The sequence below is a fragment of the Aquarana catesbeiana genome, linkage group LG04 (assembly GCF_042186555.1).
Source record: "Aquarana catesbeiana isolate 2022-GZ linkage group LG04, ASM4218655v1, whole genome shotgun sequence".
Taxonomy (NCBI): domain Eukaryota; kingdom Metazoa; phylum Chordata; class Amphibia; order Anura; family Ranidae; genus Aquarana; species Aquarana catesbeiana.
Window position 1 is genome coordinate 668894171 of NC_133327.1, and position 24518 is coordinate 668918688.

At 42.7% G+C, this 24518-nt stretch overlaps 1 protein-coding gene across 5 annotated transcripts in view; it reads left to right on the top strand.

The window, feature by feature from the left end:
- Positions 1 to 24518, top strand: part of EML6 (EMAP like 6) — a 262319-nt gene that overhangs the window by 95981 nt on the left and 141820 nt on the right. For all 5 annotated transcript variants that reach the window (XM_073628575.1, XM_073628576.1, XM_073628577.1 and 2 more), the window contains exons 11-12: positions 1621 to 1788; positions 14208 to 14314. In XM_073628575.1, coding sequence (XP_073484676.1) covers positions 1621 to 1788; positions 14208 to 14314 — 275 coding nt within the window. The remainder of the gene's footprint in view (positions 1 to 1620; positions 1789 to 14207; positions 14315 to 24518) is intronic.

A 24518-nucleotide genomic window follows, 5' to 3' on the forward strand; every position in this document is an offset into this window, starting at 1 on the left:
AGTGAGCGCTGGAGAGGCAGAGCAGAGAGCCGCTGACTCTCTGCTCTACCTCTCCAGTGCTCACTGGAGCGCTGAGCTGTGGAGGGGGCAGAGGCGGCTGGCTCAGTGTCCCAGCGCCCAGGTTATTTTGTACCTTTTTTTTGTGTTGCCCTTTCGCGATACTCCCTCTTTACGGGTAAAAGGTTGCTTCTGTGTCCTCTGTCCCCACGGTCCGAGGAGGGCCAGGCCAGTGAAGATCTGCTGTCTCTTTGTGAGAGCCTGGAGAGTGTTCTGGATAGTGTTATATGTACTGTATGTATGGTGCCATAACTATGGTTTCCCCTGGAAGCTTGAAACCACTGTAGTTGGCACTACTATACTAGCAGGAGGTCACCCTAACTTGGCTAGTTAGGTACTGCTTAAGCAGGAGGTCACCCACTTGACATGGGCACCAACTCTTTCCATTTTCTCAATGAATGTAAAGTGTTCCCTGATTGGATAACGTGGGGATGATGACATCCCGATCTTCGTCCAATCAGAGAATGCACTGCATTCATTGGGAAAATACAAATTGTTCTCTGAAGGAAGCCTTTGCTGAGGGGGCGACCTCATCGACATGGGACCCGGAAGCTAGTGAAGATCACTGGAGTAGCGATGTGTACATCAGTTATTTTCAGCATCCAGGGGGATCTCACAGGTATGGTATTAACCTGGAAATCATCTCTAATAACCTAAACCACCTCTTTCGTGTGCCCTTCTGAATCCACAATGAAGATATTTGCCAGCACACCACGGATCATCAAGTTGAGCTCAAGCAGTTTTTATTGAAGCATGTTCACATCACAATAAAGACAGTGCAACCTTTCTGAGTCATGCAGGTCCCCTTTGTTCATCACATGCCTGACGAAGGGGTCCTGCGTGACTCCAAAACGTTGCATTGTGTTTATTGTGATGTGAACATGCTTCAATAAAAACCGCTTGGGCTCAACTTGATGATCTGTGGTGTGCTGGCAAATATCTTCATTGTGGCTTTCTTATCCAGTCTCCAGCTGGTGAATGCTACAGCGCCCAAAACTCTAGATTTTTCTCTAGGAACGTGTGCGATTGGAATATGGAGTCTAAATCCAGACACGTCACAAAGGGCCTCAGCCTCTCCAACTTGGTAGCTACTTTCTCCTACCTGAAGGTAAGCTTCACCCACCAGATGGGCCCTTGTCCAGTGATGGTGCCTTAGGGGTGCTTTCACTGTACAGTGAGATGATCGAAGACAGAGATTGGGGGTCGGCTGACCTCCTAAATTGTAGAAGTAGAGGCTTTAGTGAATTATCTGTATGTAACCAGAGGCTTGCACAGTGAAAGGTCCAATCTATACACAAGTATTTGCAAAATTTCCTGAACGGCAAAAGAAATTGCTTGTACTTGTTGACTGAAGTTGATGTTTAAGCTGCTCACACATACATTACTTCTATTTTGTCCACATGGACTTTTAAACAACCAAATCACAAATGTACCCAAGATTACACAAAATTGCTCATCATTCTCCTTAGCTGGAAGCTTCCACTTTCTGAATCTGACTGTACAACACAGCCTAATTGTAGAAAAGCAACTTCACATTTCATTATCGTCTGCCCATTCTTTTAGGAGCTAAATTCCGCAAATATGTCGGCCATTCTGCGCACGTCACCAATGTTCGCTGGTCACATGACTTCCAGTGGGTTCTCAGCACGGGCGGCGCTGACCATTCTGTTTTCCAATGGAGATTTATTCCTGAAGGGATAGCCAATGGCATCATCGAAACTGCTCCGCAAGGTAAGGTTGATATTGAGCTGTTTGTTTTGAGAGAGGAAAGAGACAATGGAGGACTGTGTGCATTTAAAGCGGTATTAATTATAGTTCAGCTTACCATTTCGTAGATGTGATGGCTGCATTCATTTTCTTTTTTAGTTTTGTTTTGTCTATTTTCATCTGGTGATCCAGCCAGTAAGTCTGTTAAAAAAAAAAAACAAGCTCTCCATCAGAATGTATTAGTTACAGAGATGAGACGAATCATTTAACACTGACAGGGGTATTTACAATGATCAACTTTTATTTATTTATGTAAAACCTTTAGGCTCAGCTCACACTGCCGTGATTTGGGATCCAACTTGTGAGATCCCAAGTTGTGTGACATGTGAAATCCCATGTTGGTCAATGAGAGTGGTCTTAATTAGCACTACTGAAGTCGCTTCGACTTCAGAAAAGGTTCCTGTACTACTTCAAGGCGACTTTTATCCAACTTCTATTCTATACTTCTATCAAAGTAGTACTCAAGTCGCCAGGAAGTCACCTGGTAAAGTCACACCGTAAGTTGTGCGACTTTCAGGTCGTGGCAGTGTGAACAGAGCCTTATCCCAAAAGAAAAAAAAGCTGTTGCTATAACTCTTATAAAGGATGAGATGGAGTTTGGCCTCAATTTGTTGGTGTAGGTAAATCTGCTAGTCCATCTCACACTCCCCTCTCCCCCAGAGTGACAATGCTGCTGTCCAAAGTTGCCCCCTGCGCTCCTTCATCCAGAGTGGAGGCGCTCTAATACAGGAGGTGTGTTACTGGCCAGATCACCAGGTAAAAAACGGGGCGGGGGGGGGGGAGAGAAAATGAATGCCATCACCACATCTAATAATTGGTAAGCTGCAATATATTACAATTTTGGTTTTGGGTTTTAATACCCCTTTAAATGATTGACCTTGTTGAGAAAAGATCATACACTAGAAATGTGTGTAATGCCAATTCCAAATTTTTCCTGATTTTGGAACTGTTTTCTAAAAAATTGGTGGTAATGAGTCTTAAGGTGGGTACACACTATAAGAAAATTGGGCGAAAATTGAATGATCGCGCCTCGTGCGGAATTTTTCTTCTGATTTTTCTCTCAGTGTGTACCATCCGCATTGGAGTTGTTGCCCACAAAAGTATCTGGGTGCTGTCTGCCCTTTTCATACCTACTAAGTAATGACAGCTGGATTCTGGATGGTTGCTGTGAGCAGCACCTCTACTACTCTGTTCTTCCACTTGTATGTGTTTGTATTCGGGATATTGCTGTAACAGTGATACATTGTGTGGGTGGAAGACAAGCAATCAATAATGACAAATTCTTTCTCTAACAGCTTTTATCTGGGGTGCTGAGATTGAAAGTGCCAATCACTAAATGCCGGATATGAAAAAGAAAAATCTGGATCTATTTCTAGTGGGTGGGATACAGTGTTGATTTTATCAAAACCGTGTTAATAATTAGGCCCCCTTCACACGGGCTTTCTTGCTCAGCGGGGGATCGATCCGCTGATCCCCGCTGAGCAGGCAGATGACAGGTCCATCTCTGCTTACTGTGCGGAGACCTGTCAGAGCCCCGCTGTCCTCGGAGACCACCTGTCCATTTTCATCCGATCCTCCAGATGGCTGGAAAATAGGGTTTCCATCCGTCTGGATTTCACGGACAGGATCGGGTCGGATCGGCGCATGTCAGCAGACATGTCACAGCTGACATCCACCGCTCCATAGAAGTGCATCGAGCGTCTGATCAGGTCCGCCTGAAAAACTGACAGGCGGACCTGATCGGAGCGCCCGTGTGAAACGGGCTTAAGGATGAATAAAGAGCAGATCATTTCAGTTTTGGTATAATAGTAAATAAACATCAAAGTTTTTATGACGCTGCAACCATGTTAGTATTTTCTCCACTAGAATCACCATAATAGTATTTTTATTTAATATTAAACACTTTAATATTACATATATATTTAGCATTAGGTTTTAAACTGGGGTTCGATTCAGGATATATGTTACGTTTATAGGTTATAGGAGAGTTTTATAGCTCGAAGCTCCAAGATGCTCAACATTTAAAATCCAATGGTTTTAAATTGTGCCTTCTCATGCAGAGGTAAGCTTAGGGGAGATTTACTAAAGCTGGAACACTTAGTATCTGGTGCAGCTGTGCATGGTAGCCAATCAGCTTATAACTTCAACTTGTTCAATTAAAGTAATTATAAACTTAATATGGGAAAGGTTCCCCCAGGGTTTTTTTTTTAGCAGCAAGGTTATTGATATCAGGGAATTAATAAGTTAAAAAAAAATCCTTTATTGAAAAGTTGGCATAGCATGGACATATAGCAGTTAAAATATACGCTCTGGTAAGGAGATATGATACCATTCCAAATACAGAAAGTGCAAACACAAGATTATATACAGCATCACATATTAGAAAGACTGTCGTATAAAATTACCAACGCGTTTCGACCTACATGGTCACGGTCTTCCTCAGGAGATAGGTTTGCTATTTAGAAAATAAAATTTTAACATTTCAAGTATCATCAAATTGTTAGTAGACAATTTCTATTAAGAAAACATAGGGTATAGTTACCAATAGAGGGTGTGAGTGGGGGGATCTACTAGCCAGAATTCCTTTTAAAAATTGATGATCCCATGTGTCCCTTGGCCACTCCCACTCCAAAGGGGGATACCGCCTTACCCTGTATGGCTTGCAAGGAGTCACACTGGGGGACATCCCATGGGGGCTCGTGTAGGTGGGAGGTCCGCACCTGCAGTAAATTCCCATGCTACGTTATTATAAACTTTAATCTAAAATAACAAACGTCATACTTACCTGCTCTGTGCAATGGTTTTTCACAAAGTAGCCCCGATCCTCCTTTTTTGGGTTTCCCAGCCAGCGCTTCAGGCCCCTCCTCTTTGGCGAGTGCCCCAGGGAAAGTGGCACCCGTGCATGCTCCCTCCTGAGCTGCCCGGCTTGCGTCTATTGACACAGACCGGGGCGACTCGGCCCTGCCCTCCACTCCCTCGTCACGGCATTTGATTGACAGAAGCACGAGCCAATAGCTGCCGCTGCAATCAATCTGCCCAATGAGGAGGGAGACAGCGGCGAGAGCCGCTGCTGTCATGCACATCGCTGGATAGGATCGGGCTCAGGTAAGAATAAGGGGTGGGGGAGCATTAAGGTAAAAAAATCTTAAGGCTTAGGAACCACTGTAAGCTATGACAATAAAAGCCAAATGGTTACTTTGTAGAGCTGCATCAAATTCTGTGTGCTCCAGTTCTAGTACATCTCCCCCAAGTGTTGCTTAAAGGGTAACTCCACTTTCATGGGGAAAAAAATAGCAAAAAAAAAAAAAATATATAGTGTATACATTTGTGACTCGAGTCATATTGTAATTAAATGTTATTAAAAATGACCTTTCCTTTTCCATCTGCAGATCTGTAATTTTGTAAAATGCAATATGGCTACCTGGAGGTGTTCTGTACACAAATGATATACAGAACGTCCCCCTGAAAATGTCATTTCCTGCGTGTGTGATTGTCTCACTGAGTTTCCCAGAAGTCTGCACTAAGATACAAATCAGATTTTTAGCATCACCTGCAACACAAATTGCACTTTTGGTGAGATACTCCCAAAGGGAAATCCTGTCTAAAGGGATGCAGTCCCTGCCACTTGCCTCATTAAAGCTCTGCAAGTGCAGCAGCTGATTGATAATTATAAAATCACTCCTATACAGATTTACTCAGCACATGGACAAAGATGGCTATTTCTTCAAAATAACAAAAGATCGGTATCTGCAACAAAGTGTGTTAAAATCCCTGCAAGGTACACAGATCACCCAGAGGAGAATGCTTTTTTTCTCAAACAAAAATGGAGTTACTCTTTAAAGCTTAAATGGGGACGCCTAAAAACAAAGTGTAAAAGTGCAGGAGGGTCCAAATATTGCACTTTTTTCCCCTACGGTAGTAACTATTTTTTTATTGGCTGGAAGTAGTTAAAAAAAAATCTTCAAGCAAATAAGGGCTAAATATTTTCACCCCCTTTACTTCCCGAATAGTATTCCACCCCCTACAATGATGCACAGGAAAGTCCTGGGCCTGCACACTCAGCATCATTCTTCTGAGTCAGCCATCAGAGATTAGAAAAAAACTCCCCCCCCCCCCCCCCAGATCTATCAAGATTTCATAAAATCCTACAAGATCATGCAGTGTACAGATGAGATCTCCCTGAAAGGCACTGGTGACGTAGCCTTCTCAGGAGGCATCTGTGGGCCCTGACTACTTCATCAGTGCCTCAATATACCAAAAATTCTAATTTATGAAAATAACAGAATAAATATATGATTTAAAAACTTACTTGCAAACTTACTTTTGTGATCAGCATGTAGAAGTTGCATGCACCAGAGGGTTTTAGTCTAGAGGGAAAATTTTAAAGTGCAGTTATCCTTAACGTGTCAGTAAGTAACTGTTTTTTTCAGGTGTAATTTGATTTTGGTGTGATAAGTGTAAACTACAGAAGGAAAAGGTTATTTGTTCTGAAATGTTGTGTCCTGAATTTCTAGGGCCATAGCTATTGTTCCAACAACAACACAAAGGCGGGGCACTGGGGTTAGCAGGATCAAAGCGACAACACTTTGTTAAAGCAGAGCTCCATCCAATAGGGGAAGCTTAGGTTATTTGACCCCCCCTTCAGAGGTTTTGACAGGTACCCGCTCCCACAGCAGCGAACTCACCCAAAAATTCAGCCCTCCTCCTTCCTCCACCGCTAGGCCATCCACAAAGCACAGCACGCTTCACACATGCGCAGTAGGGAACCGGCTGTGAAGCCGCAAGGCTGCACTGCCGGTTTCCATTATCCGAGATGGCGGAGACAGCACCCGAGAGCCGTTTGAAAAATCGTCTCAGGTGAAGACACCGATGGATTTGTGGACAGGTAAGTGTCCTAATATTAAAAATCAGCAGCTACAGTACTTGTAGCTGCTGACTTTTAAATTCTTCAGAAGGAGCCTGGAGCTCTGCTTTAAACACAGCACACTAATGCACTAGTACACACGGTCGGAAATTCCGACAACAAATGTTCGATGTGAGCTTGTTGTCGGAAATTCCGACCATGTGTAGGCTCAGTCGGACATTTCTTTTCAGAATTTTCGACAACAAAAATTTGAGAGCCGGTACTCAAATTTTCTTACAAAAAAAATCTGTTGTCGGAAATTCCGATCGTGTGTACACAATTCCGGCGCACAAAATTCCACACATGCTCGGAATCAAGCAGAAGAGCGGCACTGGCTATTGAACTTCATTTTTCTCGGCTCGTCGTATGTGTTGTACGTCACCGCCTTCTTGACGTTTGGAATTTCAGACAACATTTGTGTGACCGTGTGTATGCAAGACAAGTTTGAGCCAACATCCGTCGGAAATAAATCCAGGATTTTGTTGTTGGAATGTCCGATCGTGTGTATGCGGCATTACAGTTTAAAAACTTGAGATCCAGCATAAATGGCAGCCTGGGGCATACAGCATGTCCATGTCCAGTATAAGGCCAATCCAACAGCAGCATATGTAAGTGCCAAATGACCACTAAAGGATGAAGGACTGATGGCCTCTATGGCCGCAACCAAAGTCCCAGATTGACAGGAGTGACATCAGAGATGGACGGGCCGCAACACATTTCAGGGGCACGCCTCCCTTTGTCAAGCAGGCTGAATGCCAAGCTTATTCAAAATTGTCTCTCTCCCTACCACATGATGAAAATGACCTGTTTACAGAAATCAGTAGCTCATGTTGAAATTTCCGCAGAGAACTGACCAGTGACAATTAGGTCTCATGTGCATAAAGGTTTGGCTCATGTGGCCTAAAAAATTTGAGATTTGGGTTCAAGTGAAGCCCAGGTGCAGCTTACAGCCCACTGCCAGCAGCCTGCCAAAATCAATGACAGGCTGAAATATGTGTCTGTATGCTGTTCCCACAGTACTTGTGCTTAGGATTGTATGCCCTGAACACTGAACCTGTGCCTCCCAAAAACCAATGCTTTTTACTCTGTATGAGCCAAACTGGTCATGAACATGAGCCCCTTTCAGTCTGAAGTTTCAGTAAAAGTCAGCCAGGAAGCAGGCTACTACTACTGTGCGTTTGAAAGATTTAGGCCTCGTTCGCATGGGCATTCACCTGTGCAAAGGGCTATGTTTTCCTGCATGGGATGCATAGATGTTCTGTGCATCTGACTGCAGGCAGTCCTTTTGATGTCATTTGGGACACAGTGGCTGCATGGACACAGCTGCTGTTCCCAATTTGACATCAGTGTAGGTGAGGGGGCATGTCCCTGAACTCACATTATCTATGCTCAGGGACATGCATCAATGCAAATGTCAAATTGGGAGCAGCATCTGTATCCATGCAGCTTCTGCATCCCAATTGACATCAGTGGGACTACCTGAACATCTGTGCATCCTGTGCAGACAAACATGGCCCAAGGCTTGAGTGTATGCTTAAGTTTCCCCGTAGGAATAAGGCCTTCAAACCCAGATAGCTCTTGAAATCAGTTCTCTTGTATTAAAGGAGAAGTGCATGCAAAGCTTGTTTGGCTGTCCTTCTCCTGTAGATCACAGAAGTGCAGTCTGTTCTGCACGCCTGTGACCTGTTTACAGCAGACAGCGGGCTGAAGCCTGCTGTCAGCTGACCTCACAGAGCCGGTCCAGGCTCGGGAAAGATTGCGACCATATGCCTGGGTTCCGTCCACATGCCTGGAATGGCACCTGGCTCAGTCTCTTAGTGAGCCACCGAGAGCCTGAGCCGGCCCCCTCCACAGCCCAGCGCTCCAGTGAGCATGCGCAGGGGGGGCAGAGCAGACAGGGAGCCATGAGAACCGAGCATTCAGCGCGTTTGATCGCTCGGTTCCCAGAGTTAGAGCCAGGGAGGGACCACTTATAAGCACCAATGATTATGGTGTGAAACGCGTTAGGGATCTGTTTTTATTCCGATTTTGTATGGACTGTTTTCAATAAAGGATTTTCGTTGGAGTGCGGCCATTTTTTCTTTTTCTACATGTGGACCACCTAGGTAAGTATGATTCTGCAATAAAAAAATACCCATACTTCTCTTTTAAATGTTTATTTATTGAACAAAGGTTGTGCAGTTATACCATATGAAAAGAAAAGAGAGAGAGCAAAAATGGGTATAAAACGTAAAAATGTATAAACTGAAAAAATTTAAAAAATAAACTTGACCCCCAGTCATTATAGTTTCCCTTTTTTTTCCCTATTAATATTAATCCCACCTTGAATTCTTGTATTACAGTGTTTTCAGAACGTTTTTAATCAAAATGAAACGCAGAGTGTTGGGTTACAATAAATAAATTAAATTAATATTTTTACTGAGTTCGTAAGGTCTAAAGTTAGCAAAGGAGCCAGTAGATGAAACGGAGTTAATGAGAGGCATGACATATGGACGGGCACTCATAAATGATATATTTAGAATATGACTAGAAGGGCCTTGCTGTTGTCCTTCGAGGGTCAGCTGCTGTTCTTTGTTGAGTTGCACCCAATTAAATGAACAAGAAATAACGTTTTATATGTGATTCCTCTTTTAGTTATTACAGCTTCATGTTTTTGGCTTCCAAAAAATTCATAAAATGTATAGTTATTATTTCATTCTGATAAATCTAATATTGCATAAAATTGGGGTAATAAAATTTTGTAAATAATATCTATTGTTTAGGATTATCTAGATCAGCATAACTGAAAAGACTTTAAAAACGTAAGGACCGGAAGGATTTACCCCCTTAATGACCAGGCCATTTTTTTGCGATACGGCACTGCGTCGCCTTAACTGACAATTGCGCAGTCGTGCGATGTTGTACCCAAACAAAATTTATGTCCTTTTTTTCCCCACAAATAGAGTTTTCTTTTTTTCTTTTTTTTTTTTTTTTTTTTTTTTTATAAAGTTTTTATTGATTGAACAGAAAATCAAATACAGTACAATTCTTTTGGTTGTATTTGATCACCTTTTGCGGTTTTAATTTTTTGCGCTATAAACAAAAAAAGAACAAAACTTTGAAAAAAAAGCAATTATTTTTTAATTTTTGCTAAAATAAATATCCCTCAAAAAATATATAAAAAAATAATTTCTTCCTCAGTTTTGGCCAATATGTATTTTTTTACATATTTTTGGTAAAAAAAAATTCAATAAGTGTATATTGATTGGTTTGTGCAAAAGTTATAGCGTCTACAATTAGATTTATGGCATCTACAATAGCATCTACAATAGATTTATGGCATTTTTTTTTTTTTTTACTAGTAATGGCGGCGATCTGCAATTTTTAGTGGGACTGCAACATTGCGGAGGACAGATCGGACACCTAACCTAACACTTTTTTGGGAACCAGTGACATTATTACAGTGATCAGTGCTAAAAATATGCACTGCTATTGTACTAATGATACTGGCAGGGAAGGGGTTAACATCAGGGGCGATCAAAGGGTTAAATATGTTGCCTGCAGGTGTTTTCTAACTGTATGGGGGATGGGCTGGCCGGGGAAACACACAGATTCGTCTAAAGGCCTGTACACACGATCAGACTTTTTGACAACAAACATGCAAATTAGCTGTTTTAAGGCAACATCCGACCGTGTGTACGCTCCATCGGACAAACTTTTTCGGTTTTCATCTGACTTTTGTTGGCTGTGCGAACGGACAAACTTTCCAGCAACAAAAGTCTGATGGAGCAAAGTCCGATCTTGTGTACACAAAGCCATCGGACTTTTGTACAAACTACAAACACACATGCTCAGAACCAATGCAAAAGATCAGACAACAATACAGAAGTTGACCAAAGGGTGGCGCCGGAGAATTGAACATCCTCTTTTTTTAAGTGTTGTCAGTACGTTGAAACGTCACTTCGTTCGTGTTTGTTGCCGAAAAAGTCCTGCCGTGTGTATGCTTAATTAGTTTACGGCCAACGCCCTTTGTACAAAAATCCACGGGAAAGTTTGTACAAAGTCCGATCGTGTGTTTGAGGCTTTAGACAGGATCTGTGTGATCTCCCCTGTCAGAACGGAGATCTGCCTTGTTTACACAGGCAGATCCCCGTTCTGACACTGTAGGGAACGATCGCGGGTGGCCGGCGGACATTAAGTCCTCCCCACCCACTGATTGGCTTCCCCGCCGGCCAGTGGGCGCACGCGCCCACAAAATAGAGTTCCCGAGCTGACGTACAATGATGGCGATTCGCGGGAACGAGCTGACCTGCCGCAGTACAACGACGGTGGCTGGTCGGCAAGTGATTAAAGCAGTATTAAGCCCAAAAGCAAATATTTATTATGTTTCAGCTTACTAATTCTTAGATGTGATGGCTGCATTCATTTTCTCTTTTAGCCTTTCTTTCTTTGGCTTTCACCTGGTGATCCAGCTAGTAAATCTGTTGATTTTCAACAGAAGAGCTCTTTTGCAGTTGCAGGGATGAGACAAACATTTTACCACTGATCAGCTTTTATTTGTTTATGTGTATACTGTTCCCTAAAATTAAAAAAAAGCTGTAGCTATAACCCATTAATAAGGTATTATCTGGGGTTCAGCTTCAATATGTTAGTATAACCCCACCCCAGACAATGCTGTTGTTTGCTGTGCCCCTTCTGCTCCTTCATCCAGAGGTGTGGTGATCTAGTGTGTTACTGGCCAGATCACCAGGGAAAAACAGAGGGAAAAGAGCTTAAAAAAGAAAACGAATGCAGCCACCACATCTAATGATTGGTAAGTATATTACATTTTTGGTTTTGGGTTTAATACCGCATTAGATCATGTTGCATTTATGTTTCCTATCAGTCAGCAGGCTGCATATATGTACTCATGGGCGTGGAATGTTTGCATACATACCGCTTTTGTCCTTGGATGCGAAAGTGTTCTGGCGACCTGAACTTTTACCTTCACGATACACAGAAATAAATTATATTTGCCATGACTCTTTAAAGAGGCACTTTCCCAAGAAGGGGAAGTCCTGCTATCCTGCCTCCTCTAACATTTTTGTATTTTTTCCTACTTCTATTTGGATAGCCTCCACCCCTCTCCCCCCCCCGCGCCCCCGCCCCGTCTGACTCCGCCCCGTCTGCCTACCTGCAGCCTTCTGGGACACATCACAGGTCCCAGGAGACTGCGGGACAATTCACAAAGCACAGCATGGCACGCCTCAATGCTTTACAGCTGGTTTCTCTTAAGTAATCTTAAGCTAAGATGCTGGTGCCAGAGACCCGATGACCGGTGAAGAACTGGTCGGCGACGGCGCTAGATCCCTGGACAGGTAAGTGTCCTTTTATCAAAAGTCAGCAGCTACAATAGTTGTAGCTGCCCACTTTTAATTTTTTTTTTTGGGGGGGGGCTCCTCTTTTAAGGTGTATTTATAATAATAATTAAAAAAAGTTTTATAGCTATCACTCTTTTTTTTTTATTTTTATGAATGAGCATCGCTCAATCTGTGAAGGAAATAGCCTAAAAGCTTTCGGTTTTGCCCCATTTTCACCAAAGAAATGTACTGGACTTTATGTCCAGGGTCTTCACCAACCTGTTTAGGGTTGCCAATCGAGAATGAGATCACGCCATGAAATGTACAGCAACATTGGCGAAATCCATTTATGCCAAGAAGCTACAATGCCCCACCTCACTCTTTTTCCTAATCCTGGCCCGGCAGGTGCAGGAAAAAGCCCCACCTTGGTGCATCTGTACAACGGAGAAGGAACAAGCATTGCTGCTGATCACTATGAAGAGTGCCAGTTCCTGCATGTGCCCGTTAGTAGTCTGTGTCTAGATCAAGGGGCAATCGCTTCATTATTTGACTGTGCCCATTCTGCCTAAGATAAACCAAATCACAGCTCGTGCTTCTATTTTTAAATCTTGAACAACACTCATTTGACAGATCGAGTTATCTCCCTTTAGTAAGCATATAGCTGCCAGTATCTGCATATTGTCTAGCTCAGCAACCTGGAAACATATACAGTTGGCGTCTATCCAGAATGTGGTTTAGTATAATTATTTTATTTCAGTGCTGCATTGAATTCTTGTATTCTAGTTTCTAAATGTGTCTTAGAATTCTTATAAGATGTCACCATAAGGCAGGTACAACATAATGAATACAGCAGATATACTGAGATAAAAAATAAAAAAATATCCAATTTGTTTACAGTGCACAGTTTAGCGAGGGATGCTGAAGAGTTGTAAAAGTGGGTGGAACTCCACTTTAAGATAAAAAAATCTTCTGCCTTTACAACCCCTTTAAATATTTAAACAATTTATATTTAAAAAAACAATTAAGAATGTAATTTTTTATGTAAAATATTGTATTTATTTATTGGTTGTCTTTTAAAATCCCATAAAGAGAGGATTTGAATTGTGGTTATTCAAACAGGGATGATGACAACCACACCCCCAATCATATGGAACCTCCTTTTTCTCTTTTTTTTTTACAGTTTTTTCAAAAAAGGGATATTTCTTGTTTGCCTGTCCAATGCAGCCTCACCAGTGCCCACCAATGCAGCCTCACCAGTGCCCATCCAATGCAGCCTCACCAGTGCCCATCCAATGCAGCCTCACCAGTGCCCATCCAATGCAGCCTCACCAGTGCCCATCCAATGCAGCCTCACCAGTGCCCATCCAATGCAGCCTCACCAGTGCCCATCCAATGCAGCCTCACCAGTGCCCATCCAATGCAGCCTCACCAGTGCCCATCAATGCAGCCTGATCAGTGCCCATAATGCAGCCTGCAATGCAGAGAGAGGAGAGTTTGCATGTTCTCTTCCGGGTACTCCGGTTTCCTCCCACACTCCAAAGACATGCTGGTAGGTTAATCAGATCTTGTTTATAAATTGGCCCTAGTATCTGTGTATGTGTATGTGTTTGTAAGCGCGTCGGGACCCTACGGGGTAAGACCGCGCTATATCAACATGCAACTCAACTCAACTCAACTCAGCTCATTTTTGTCTTCCTTTGTAAGCTAACTTTTGTTACACCTGTCAATGCTAGCCCCTGCGTGGGCGGAACCATAGCATGTTAGCTACTTATTGAATAAAAATTATTAAAAGAGAAAAACAACAGACTTGCTGGCTGGAGCACCAGATGAAAATAGAAGAAAGAAAGCCTAAAAAAGAAAACCATGCAGCCATCACATCTAAGAATTGGAAAGCTGCAATAAATGTTTGCTTTTGGGTTTAATACTGCTTTAAAATCAAAAAAAGAAAACTGAACGTAGGATTTTCATTCTGAGGGGTACTTGAGATGGTTTTTGAAGAAATGGGAACAATCATGCAATGGTTGCTGGAAAATTTCAGTGTGTTTATAAAATGTCCACAATCTATAGTGAATGTATTCAATGCTTGCATGTGCCTTCAGACTATTCTAGTATTGCATATAAATGATAGCACACAGCTGACATTGACCGCTTGTTATTCACAGAGGGGATTATTGATTCCTGCAGTGAAGAATCAGATTCAGATCTATCTGATGTGCCCGAACTAGACTCAGACATTGAACAGGAGACTCAAATCAGTTATGATCGCCAGGTAAGTAGCAAACTCAAGCTTTGCATGAATTTCTGATACTTTCTATAGAAAAATATGATTCTGTTCTCCTTCCTAACTGCCGGTTCACACAGGAGCAACGCGACTTGCAGGCCGACTCACAGAAGCGACCTGCACACGACTTCAGCGGCGACTTGCAAAACGACTTCTGTATAGAAGTCAATGCAAGTCGCCCCAAAAGTAGTACAGGAACCTTTTTCTAAGTCGGAGCGACTTGAGTCGCTCCTATTAGAATGGTTCCGTAGTACAGAACGGGACGCGACTTGTCAGGCGGCTAAGTCGCCTGACAAGTCGCCCCTGTGTAAACCGGGGCTAAGTGTCAGACATATGTAAGGTGTGGTTAAAATAGGAAAGGGTTAAAACCCTTGTTAGGTTATTTTTATTATTGAAAACCTAGCCTGAGCATCTGGTAGTTGGACCTGCGGATTGAAAAGGAGGTTGCAGCACTGCCTCGCCTGTTGATGTTCAGCTAGCCTGTAACCCATTGCAACTACATGATCATATGCATAGACATGCGCATGGGGTGTGCCACACCCTAATCACCCAGTGTGGTGCAGTTTCCCCCTGCTGGCCAGGCCCCCATGTGTTTCAGGATGGATGGTAGGAGAGGAAGGGGACAAAAAAAATGTATTTTACCAGTCCCTTCCTTTCTTGAATGAAAACAGTGAGCGATCAGTACTGATCACTCCAGTGTCCATTCATATCTGAAGCATAGTAAACTGTGTAAATGAACAGGAAGCTGCTCAGCACAGAGCACTTTCCATTTACTCACTGTCCAGTGCAGCTGAGGCTGCAGAGAAAGGAAATCTCAGTCATCAGTCCCTCTCTCTGTCTCAATGGTATAGCAGCAAGGGTCTGTTTAGCCCCTGATATTTCACCAAAGTCCCTCAACGAGGCTCCTAAAAAATTGTAAATAAATAACAAAAATAAAAAACTACTGACACTGTGCACCGCCCTACTGACTTCATCCACTGCCCCATTGACTGACACCATCCTCTGCTCTACTGACACCGTCCATGTTTTATTACATTTCAAAAATGTTTGTTTGCATTTATTTATAAGCGGGCGAGTGTGTATATGTGTATACACCCCAAAGCCCAAACACACGTGTGTGTGTGTGTGTGTGTATATATATATATATATATATATATATATATATATATATATATATATATATATATATATACAGTATGTATATATATATATATATATATATATATATATATATATACATACACACACATACATACATACATACATATACAGTGCCTTCAAAAAGTATTCACACCCCTTGAAATTTTCCACATTTTGTCATGTTATGTTACAACCAAAAACATAAATGTATTTTTTGTGCTAGACCAACACAAAGTCACACATAATTGTGAAGTGGAAGGAAAATGATAAATGTTTTTCACATTTTTTTACAAATAAATATCTGAAAAAAGTGTGGCATGCATTTGTATTCAGCCCCCTTTACTCTGATACCCCTAACTAAAATCTAGTGAAACCAATTGCCTTCAGAAGTCCCCTACAAAGTATTGATTTGGGGGGCTGAATACAGAGGCACACCGCATTTTTCACATATTTATTTAAAAAAGAAAATAGAAAACCATTTATCATTTTCCTGCCACTTCACAGTTATGTGCCACTTTGTGTTGGTCTATCACATAAAATCCCCCCCAAAAATTTACATTTTTGGTTGTAACACAACAAAATGTGGAAAATGTTAAGGGGTATGAATAGTTTTTCAAGGCACCGTGTGTGTGTATATATATATATATATATATATATATATATATATATATATATATATATACACACACACATACACACAGTGTGTGTCTGTGTGTGTGTGTGTGTGTGTGTACACCCCTCACATTTTTGTAAATATTTTATTATATCTTTTCATGTGGGTAGTTTAAAAAGAGTAAACACAGTTGATTGATAATAAATGGCTTCAGCCAAACACTAACCATGAGTGAAAGAAATGTTTTTGTGTTATTCATATTCTCTAAAAAATGGCCAGGAAATCATAAATTCTGCCAAGGTATGTAAACTTATGAGCACAATTGTGTATACAACACTGAAGAAATGACACTTTGCTACAATGTAAAGTAGTGAGTGTACAGCTTGTATAACAGTGTAAATTTGCTGTCCCCTAAAAATAACTCAACACACAGCCATTAATGTCTAAACCACTGGCAACAAAAGTAAGTACACCCCTAAGTGAAAATGTCCAAATTGGGCCTAAAGTGTCAATTTGTGTGGTCACCATTATTTTCCAGCACTGCCTTAACCCTCTTGGGCATGGAGTTCACCAGAGCTTCAAAGGTCATCACTGGAGTCCTCTTCCACTCCTCCATGACAACATCACAGAACTGGTGGATGTTAGAGACCTTGCGCTCCTCCACCTTCCATTTGAGGATGTCCCACAGATGCTCAATAGGGTTTAGGTCTGGAGACATGCTTGGCAGTCCATCACCTTTACCCTCAGATTCTTTAGCAAGGCAGTGGTCATGTTGGAGGTGTGTTTGGGGTCGTTATCATGTTGGAATACTGTCCTGCTGCCCAGTCCCTGAAGGGAGGGGATCATGCTCTGCTTCAGTATGTCACAGTACATGTTGGCATTCATGGTTCCCTCAATGAACTGTAGCTCCCCAGTGCCGGCAGCACTCATGCAGCCCCAGACCATGATACTCCCACGACCATGCTTGACTGTAGGCAAGACACACTTGTCTTTGTACTCCTCACTTGGTTTCCACCACACACGCTTGACACCATCTGAACCAAATAAGTTTATCCAGATCTATTCAGATCACAGGACATGGTTCCAATAATCCATGTCCTTAGTCTGCTTGTCTTCAGCAAACTGTTTGCAGGATTTCTTGTGCATCATCTGTAGAAGAGGCTTTCTTCCGGGACTACAGGCATGCAGACTAATTTGATGCAGTGTGCGGTGTATGTTCTGAGCACTGACAGGCTGACCCCCCACCCCTTCAACCTCTGCAGCAATCCTGGCAGCACTCATACATCTATTTCCCGAAGACAACCTCTGGATATGACGCTGAGCACATGCACTCAACTTCTTTGGTGGACCATGGCGAGGCCTGTTCTGAGTGGAACCTGTCCTGTTAAGCCTCTGTATGGTCTTGACCACCGTGCTGCAGCTCAGTTTCAGGGTCTTGGCAATCTTCTTATAGCCTAGGCCATCTTTATGTAGAGCAACAATTCTTTTTTTCAGATCCTCAGAGAGTTTTTTGCCATGAGGTGTCATGTTGAACTTCCAGTGACCAGTATGAGAGAGTGAGAGCGATAACACCAAATTTAACACACCTGCTCCCCATTCACACCTGAGACCTTGTAACACTAACGAGTCACATGACACCAGGGAAGGAAAATGGCTAATTTTGTTGCCAGCGGTTTAGACATTAATGGCTGTGTGTTGAGTTGTTTTGAGGGGGCAGCAAATTTACACTGTTATACAAGCTGTACACTCACTACTTTACATTGTAGACAAGTGTCATTTCTTCAGTGTTGTCACATGAAAAGATATAATAAAATATTTACAAAAATGTGAGGGGTGTACTCACTTTTGTGAAATACTGTGTGTGTGTGTGTGTGTATGTGTATATATATATATATATATATATATATATATATATATATATACAGTTGTGCTCATAAGTTTACATAACCTGGCAGAATTTATGATTTCCTGGCCATTTTTCAGAGAATATGAATGATAACACAAAAACATTCCTTTCACTCATGGTTAGTGTTTGGCTGAAGCCATTTATTATCAATCAACTGTGTTTACTCTTTTTAAATCATAATGGCAACAGAAACTACCCAAATGACCCTGATCAAAAGTTTACACACCCCAGTTTAGAGCTGCACGATTAATCGTTAAGAATCGAAATCGCGATATATTTCCCTTCCCGATCTTCAAAACAGCATGTCACGATTCTTTCTAACAAGTGCAGAGAGTTCTCACAGCTGGGAAAAAAAAATAATCCAGGCAGCCTGCCAAGTTTTATCAGAAAAGTAGAAACAAAGTATTCTTTTGTTCTTTCATCAAAGGAACGTAAATGAAGGAGGTTTAACCATTTAAAGACCAAACCTTTTCTGACATTTGTTGCTTACAAGTAAAAATCATTATTTTCTGCTAGAAAATTACTTACTTGGAACACCAAAACATGATATATTTATTTTAGCAGAGACCCTAGAGAATAAAATGGTGGTTGCAAATATTTTATGTCACACCATATTAGCGCAGCGGTCTTTCAAACGCTTTTTTTTTTAAAATACACTTTAATGAATTAAAAAAAAAACGAAACAGTAAAGTTAGCCTAATTTTTTTTTGTATAATGTGAAAGATGATTTTACATCATGAGAATCGTGATCTTTATTCTAAGCAAAAAAATTGTGATTCTCATTTTAGCCAAAATCGTGCAGCTCTACCCCAGTTCTTAATACTGTGTATTGCCCCCTTTAATATCAATGGCATCTTGAAGTCTTTTGTGGATGAGGCTCTTTATCTTCTCAGATGGTAAAGCTGCCCATTCCTCTTGGCAAAATGCCTCCAGTTCCTGTAAATTCTTGGGCTGTGTTGCATGAACTGCACGTTTGAGATCTCCCCAGAGTGGCTCAATGATATTGAGGTCAGGAGACTGAGATGGCCACTCCAGAACCTTCACTTTATTCTGCTGCAGCCAATGACAGGTCAACTTGGCCTTGTGTTTTGAATCATTGTCAATTGTCAATTTTGGTTTCATCACTCCAAATGACTTTGTGCCAGAAGGTTTGAGGCTTGTCTCTGTACTGTTTGTCGTATTGTAAGCGGGACATTTTGTGGCATTTGCGGCGCCTCAGATGACGTCTTGATGACGAAACGCGTAAGGCGTGGCCTTCTGTGATCGGATGACACGGGTAGAAATTAGGTGGTGAGGGGACACCAACCGCTTGGATCATCGGATCATCTATATGCTCATTACCCCTGCAGGGGTTGGGCACTCTGGTGAGTGGGGGCACTAGAGGGGACTCTACACGGGACAGCATATACTCATTGGGACAAGATCTACCCGCAACCTTTGAAGATACATTGGCCCGTTGCATTAGAACTGTTTTTATTCACGGACATATAAAAAAGTTTTTTTTTTTTTTTTTGAAACTATTTATCTGGTTGTTTGGACTTTCTTCTTTTTTTGGTTTTTTCACTTTTTTGTGCACCAAGATTGTTTGCACATCACATGCCGATTGTTCCTTTTTTAGTTTATAGATATTTTCATATTTACCATTTTAACACGATTCAGTTTCACTAGTACACATATTAATTTTCAGTGGGGAACACGGGGTTTTGTCCCCTTTTTAGGTAGACTCACTTATATCTTTCATTACACACATATATATTCCTTGAGCTTTTTGTTATTTGCGGTGGTAATGCTTGGAGTTTTATTTACCAATTTTATTTTGTAAAAAAAGGAAGAGAAAAGGAAAGGGAAAAAGGGGAAAGAAAAAGGAAAAAGGGAAAAAAAGAGATTTTTTGGGCACTCTGCACATATTTTGACCATTCTCAGCACGCATATTTATTTCACATTGTGTCACACTTTTTACCCACTTAGTATTGGGGTGTTATATTTTCCTTCTGTTAGGAGTTTGTATTGATTTATTATTAGCCTTTATCAGTGAACAGCGCCAATCCCCTATCCCTTCAGACTACAGTGTGTAATTACGTGGTGTTGGGACCAGGAGGAGCCTGGAGGTGGGTGGAGCTGTGCCGCTGGCTTGGCAACCTTGCACTCGTTGCTAGTGCCTGGGCCACCTGGCGTCTAGCAACGAGTGACATCATTGAGTCAGTCACATCAGACTCGGAGTCTCAGACTCAGAGCCGATGTGACAATGACAGGAGCTGCCTGGAGCGGAGCCTAGGGGAACAGTAACACACAGTTATTGCTGCAGTCTCAGACTGCAGTAGTAAGTAGTGGCACTGTGTGGCAGAGGCAGAGCGCCAGCAATCTTCCTTCCGCGGCCGCCCCTGAGTGTATTGGCCCCTCCCACCAGCAGCACCTCCTCCCTCCATCTTGTCCACACTTCACACAGTCACTCACACTGACTGCAGGCCTCCGCCCCTGAGTGAGTGTTGGCTCCACCCACCTCCTTCCTCCATCTTCTCCACCTTGCAGTCTGCAGAGCGGCGTGAATACAGGAAGAAGAAGGCTGCGGACAGTGAAATTACTGGATCCAACCAACTGGACTCCATTGCTCCTGCATGGGAGCCCCTCCCCCCACCAGAACACTAAATGATTTGACTAAAAGTGAGTAAAAAAAAAAAGAATGAATTAATTTATGTGTCAAGTCAATTCGCAAAATACATGTGTGCCATTATGTATGAGAAAAAAAAATGCCCTTTTAGTCTTGACTTGTTCAATCCCAACCCCTTCAGCTCCGGAATGTTTTACCCCCCCCCCTAATGACCAGGCCATTTTTTGCGATACTGCGCTGCGTTGCTATAACTGACTGACAATTGCGCGGTCGTGCGACGTTATACCCAAGTAAAATTGATGTCTTTTTTTTTCCATAAATAGAGCTTTATTTTGGTGGTATTTGATCACATCTGCGTTTTTTTTTTTTTGCGATATAAACAGAAAAAGAGCGTAAATTTTGAAAAAAAAAAGCAATACTTCTTGCTTTAAAAAAATGTCTTCATCAGTTTAGGCCGATAAGTATTCTGCTGCATATTCTTGCTAAAAGAAAAATTCCAATAAACGTATATTGATTGGTTTTTATAGCGTCTACAAACTATGGAATGGATTTCTGGCAGCCCGAGACTAGACTCTGGATCCGCCTTTGGTCTACCTGACCGTGGTTTGGTTTCTACAGAACCCCTCATTTTCCACTTCTTGATTAGAGTTTGAACACTGCTGATTGGCATTCTCAATTCCTTGGATATCTTTGTATATCCCTTTGCTGTTTTATACAGTACCTTTTCCTGCAGAACCTTTGACAATTCTTTTGCTTTCCCCATGACTCAGAATCCAGAAATGTCAGTGCAGCACTGGATGAAAGATGCAAGGGTCTGTCAGGAGTCCAGAAACTCATTGACCTTTTAGGCTGGGTTCACACTGCGGGCCCCCCCACCCCAAAGCACCTTGTCCCCATGTTGATGAGGACAAGGGCCTCTTCCCGACAACTCTGGCCGTGGTTGTCGGGGGCTGCGGGCGGGAGGCTTATCGGAATCCGGGAGCCCCCTTTAATAAGGGGACACCCAGATCCTGGCCCCCCACCCTTTGTGAATGAGTATGGGGTACATAGTACCCCTGCCCATTCACCTAGGGAAAAAAGTGTCAATGAAAAAACACAGTACACAGGTTTTTAAAGTAATCTATTAGGCAGCTCCGGGGTCTTCTTCCAACTTCGGGGGTCTTCTTCCGACTTCGGGTCTTCTTCCGACTTCGGGGTCTCTCTGGTGTCCTGATCTTCTGCCGACACCTCCGCTATCTTCTGCCGCTCTTTTGCTAGCGGTGGCCCGGACTTCTGCCTTCTGCCTTCTTCCCTCTTCTCTTCTTCCAATGTTGACACGACGCTCTCTCTAGCTGAAATGCTCTCTGAGTGCTCCGATGTGACTTATATAGGCGGTGACCCCGCCCCTTTATGCCGTCACAGTCCCTGGGCATGCTGGGACTGTGACGTTTTAGGGGGCATGGTCACCGGGTGATGACCACACCCCCTTATGACGGCACAGTCCCAGCATGCCCCAGGACAGTGACCTCATAAGGGGGCGGGGTCACCGCCTATATAAGTCCATTGCGGAGCGCTCTGAGAGCATTCCAGCTGGAGAGAGCGTCGTGTCAACATCAGAAGAAGACAAGAAGGCAGAAGGCAGAAGTCCGGGCCGCCGCTATAGCAAAAGAGTGGCAAAAGAGCATAAGATAGCGGAGGAGCCCAGCAGAAGACCCGGAGAGCACGGAGAGACCCCCGAAGTCGGAAGAAGACCCCCGAAGCCGGAAGAAGACCCCCGGAGCTGTCTAATAAATTACTTTAAAAACCTGTGTAGTGTGTTTTTTTATTGACACTTTTTCCCTAGGTGAATGGGTACCATGTACCCCATACTCATTCACATAGGGTGGGGGGGCCAGAATCTGGGGGCCCTCTTATTAAAGGGGGCTCCCGGATTCCGATAAGCCCCCCGCCGCAGACCCCGACAAACAACGACCAGGGTTGTCGGGAAGAGGCCCTTGTCCCCATCAACATGGGGACAGGGTGCTTTGGGGTGGTGGGGCCCGCGGGGCACCCCCTGCCCCAAAGCACACATCCCCCCATGTTGAGGGCATGCGGCCTGGTATGGTTCAGGAGGGGTGGGCGCTCGCTCGTCCCCACCCCCATTCCTGACCGGCCGGGCTGCGTGCTCAGATAAGGGTCTGGTATGGATTTGGGGGGGACCCCCACGCCGTTTTGTCGGCATAGGGGGTTCCCCTTAAGTTCCATACCAGACCCAAGGGCCTAGTATGCTCTTGGAGGGGGAACTCATGCCGGTTTTTAATTTAAAATTTGGCGCGGAGTTCCCCCTCAAGATCATCTGAGCACAAGTCGCATGCCGAAGTCGGATCATGCGAGATGGCGATCCGACTTTGATCCGACTTCACTGATAGTCAATGGGCTGAAGTAGGATCAAAGTCGGACCAAAGTAGTACAGGGAGCATTTCTAAAGTCAGGACAAATTGTGTCGGACCAGTTAGGACGGCTCCCATAGGGAAACATTGGATTTCACACATCATGCGACATGAGCTCCCAATGTCGGAGCGTTTGTTGGACCAGTGTGAAGCCAGCCTTATACACACACACACACACACTAATTACAAGCAAACAGATCACAGGTGAGGATGGTTACCTTTAATAGCCATTCAAACCCCTTTGTATCAACTTGTGTGCATGTTATAAGGCCCAAATCACCAGGGTATGTAAACTTTTGGTCATTTGGGTAGTTTCTGTTGTGATTATGATTTAAAAAGAGTAAACACCGTTGATTGATAATAAATGGCTTCAGCCAAAACACTAACCATGAGTGAAAGAAAAGTTTTTGTGTTATCGTTCATATTCTCTGAAAAATGGCCAAGAAATCATAAATTCTGCCAGGGTATGTAAACTCATAAGCACAACTGTATGTATATATATATACTGTATGTGTGTGTGTGTGTGTGTGTGTGTGTGTGTATATATATATATATATATATATATATATATACATACACACACATACAGTACATATATATTTGGGGTTTGGGTTGCACCCCCTAATTCAATAGGCTGTGCACACCTATGATCATATGAACAATGTTAGGTCCAGAATGTTGATTTATTTACAGGTTAGTTGGTTTGCACAGCTCTGAGGAAGGTTTACAAAAAAGGGGAGCAGACTAATCTGGAGAAGCTATGCATGGCAACCAATCAGCCTCTAGCTTCAGCTTGTTAGTTAAGCTTTGAAAATATATTGTAGAAGCTGATTGGTTGGTGTTCACATCTACTCCAGATTCTGGCTGTTCCAGTATTAATAAATTCCCCCCCAGAGCTGGAGGGGACTACTCAAATACTCAACTATGTGTATGTTATTTACATTATGATAAATAGACTTGTATTGGCTAAAGAATCTCATGTAACTCATTAAACGGCTATTTTACTTCAAATTACTATTAGTACATCCACAATTAATTTTCTTAATAAGCATTTATAGACATTTTGTAAATGTTTAATGCAAACACAGTCTTGTGAAGGACAAAAGGCTTAATGCTCCAAGAATACACAATGAGCTTCAATATTTTCTTCCCCTCGTCTGCTCAGCTTTCTTTGTATATTCTAAGCCCATATCTGTATTTTTGGCATTATCTGATGGAAACATTCAGCATTTTAATTAGAGTAAAAGCTTAGTTATTCATTTTCTCTTCAGAGAGCAGCCATTCATAACTGCAGTGGCAGCTCATTTATTGTATGCTTCTCTCAATTGACAGAAAGATTGTACAGAGCGTACTAATGGCTTCCACTGAGTGCACCCAGGCACCCATTTATCTTAACTAGAACTGACGCCTTTCACTCGTGGCTGCATCATTTCACATCACTGCAGTCTACTAATAAACAGGGTTCCCGGCTTCCAGCTAAGATACCTGGCAAGTGTTACAATGTAGTTCAGGTGTAA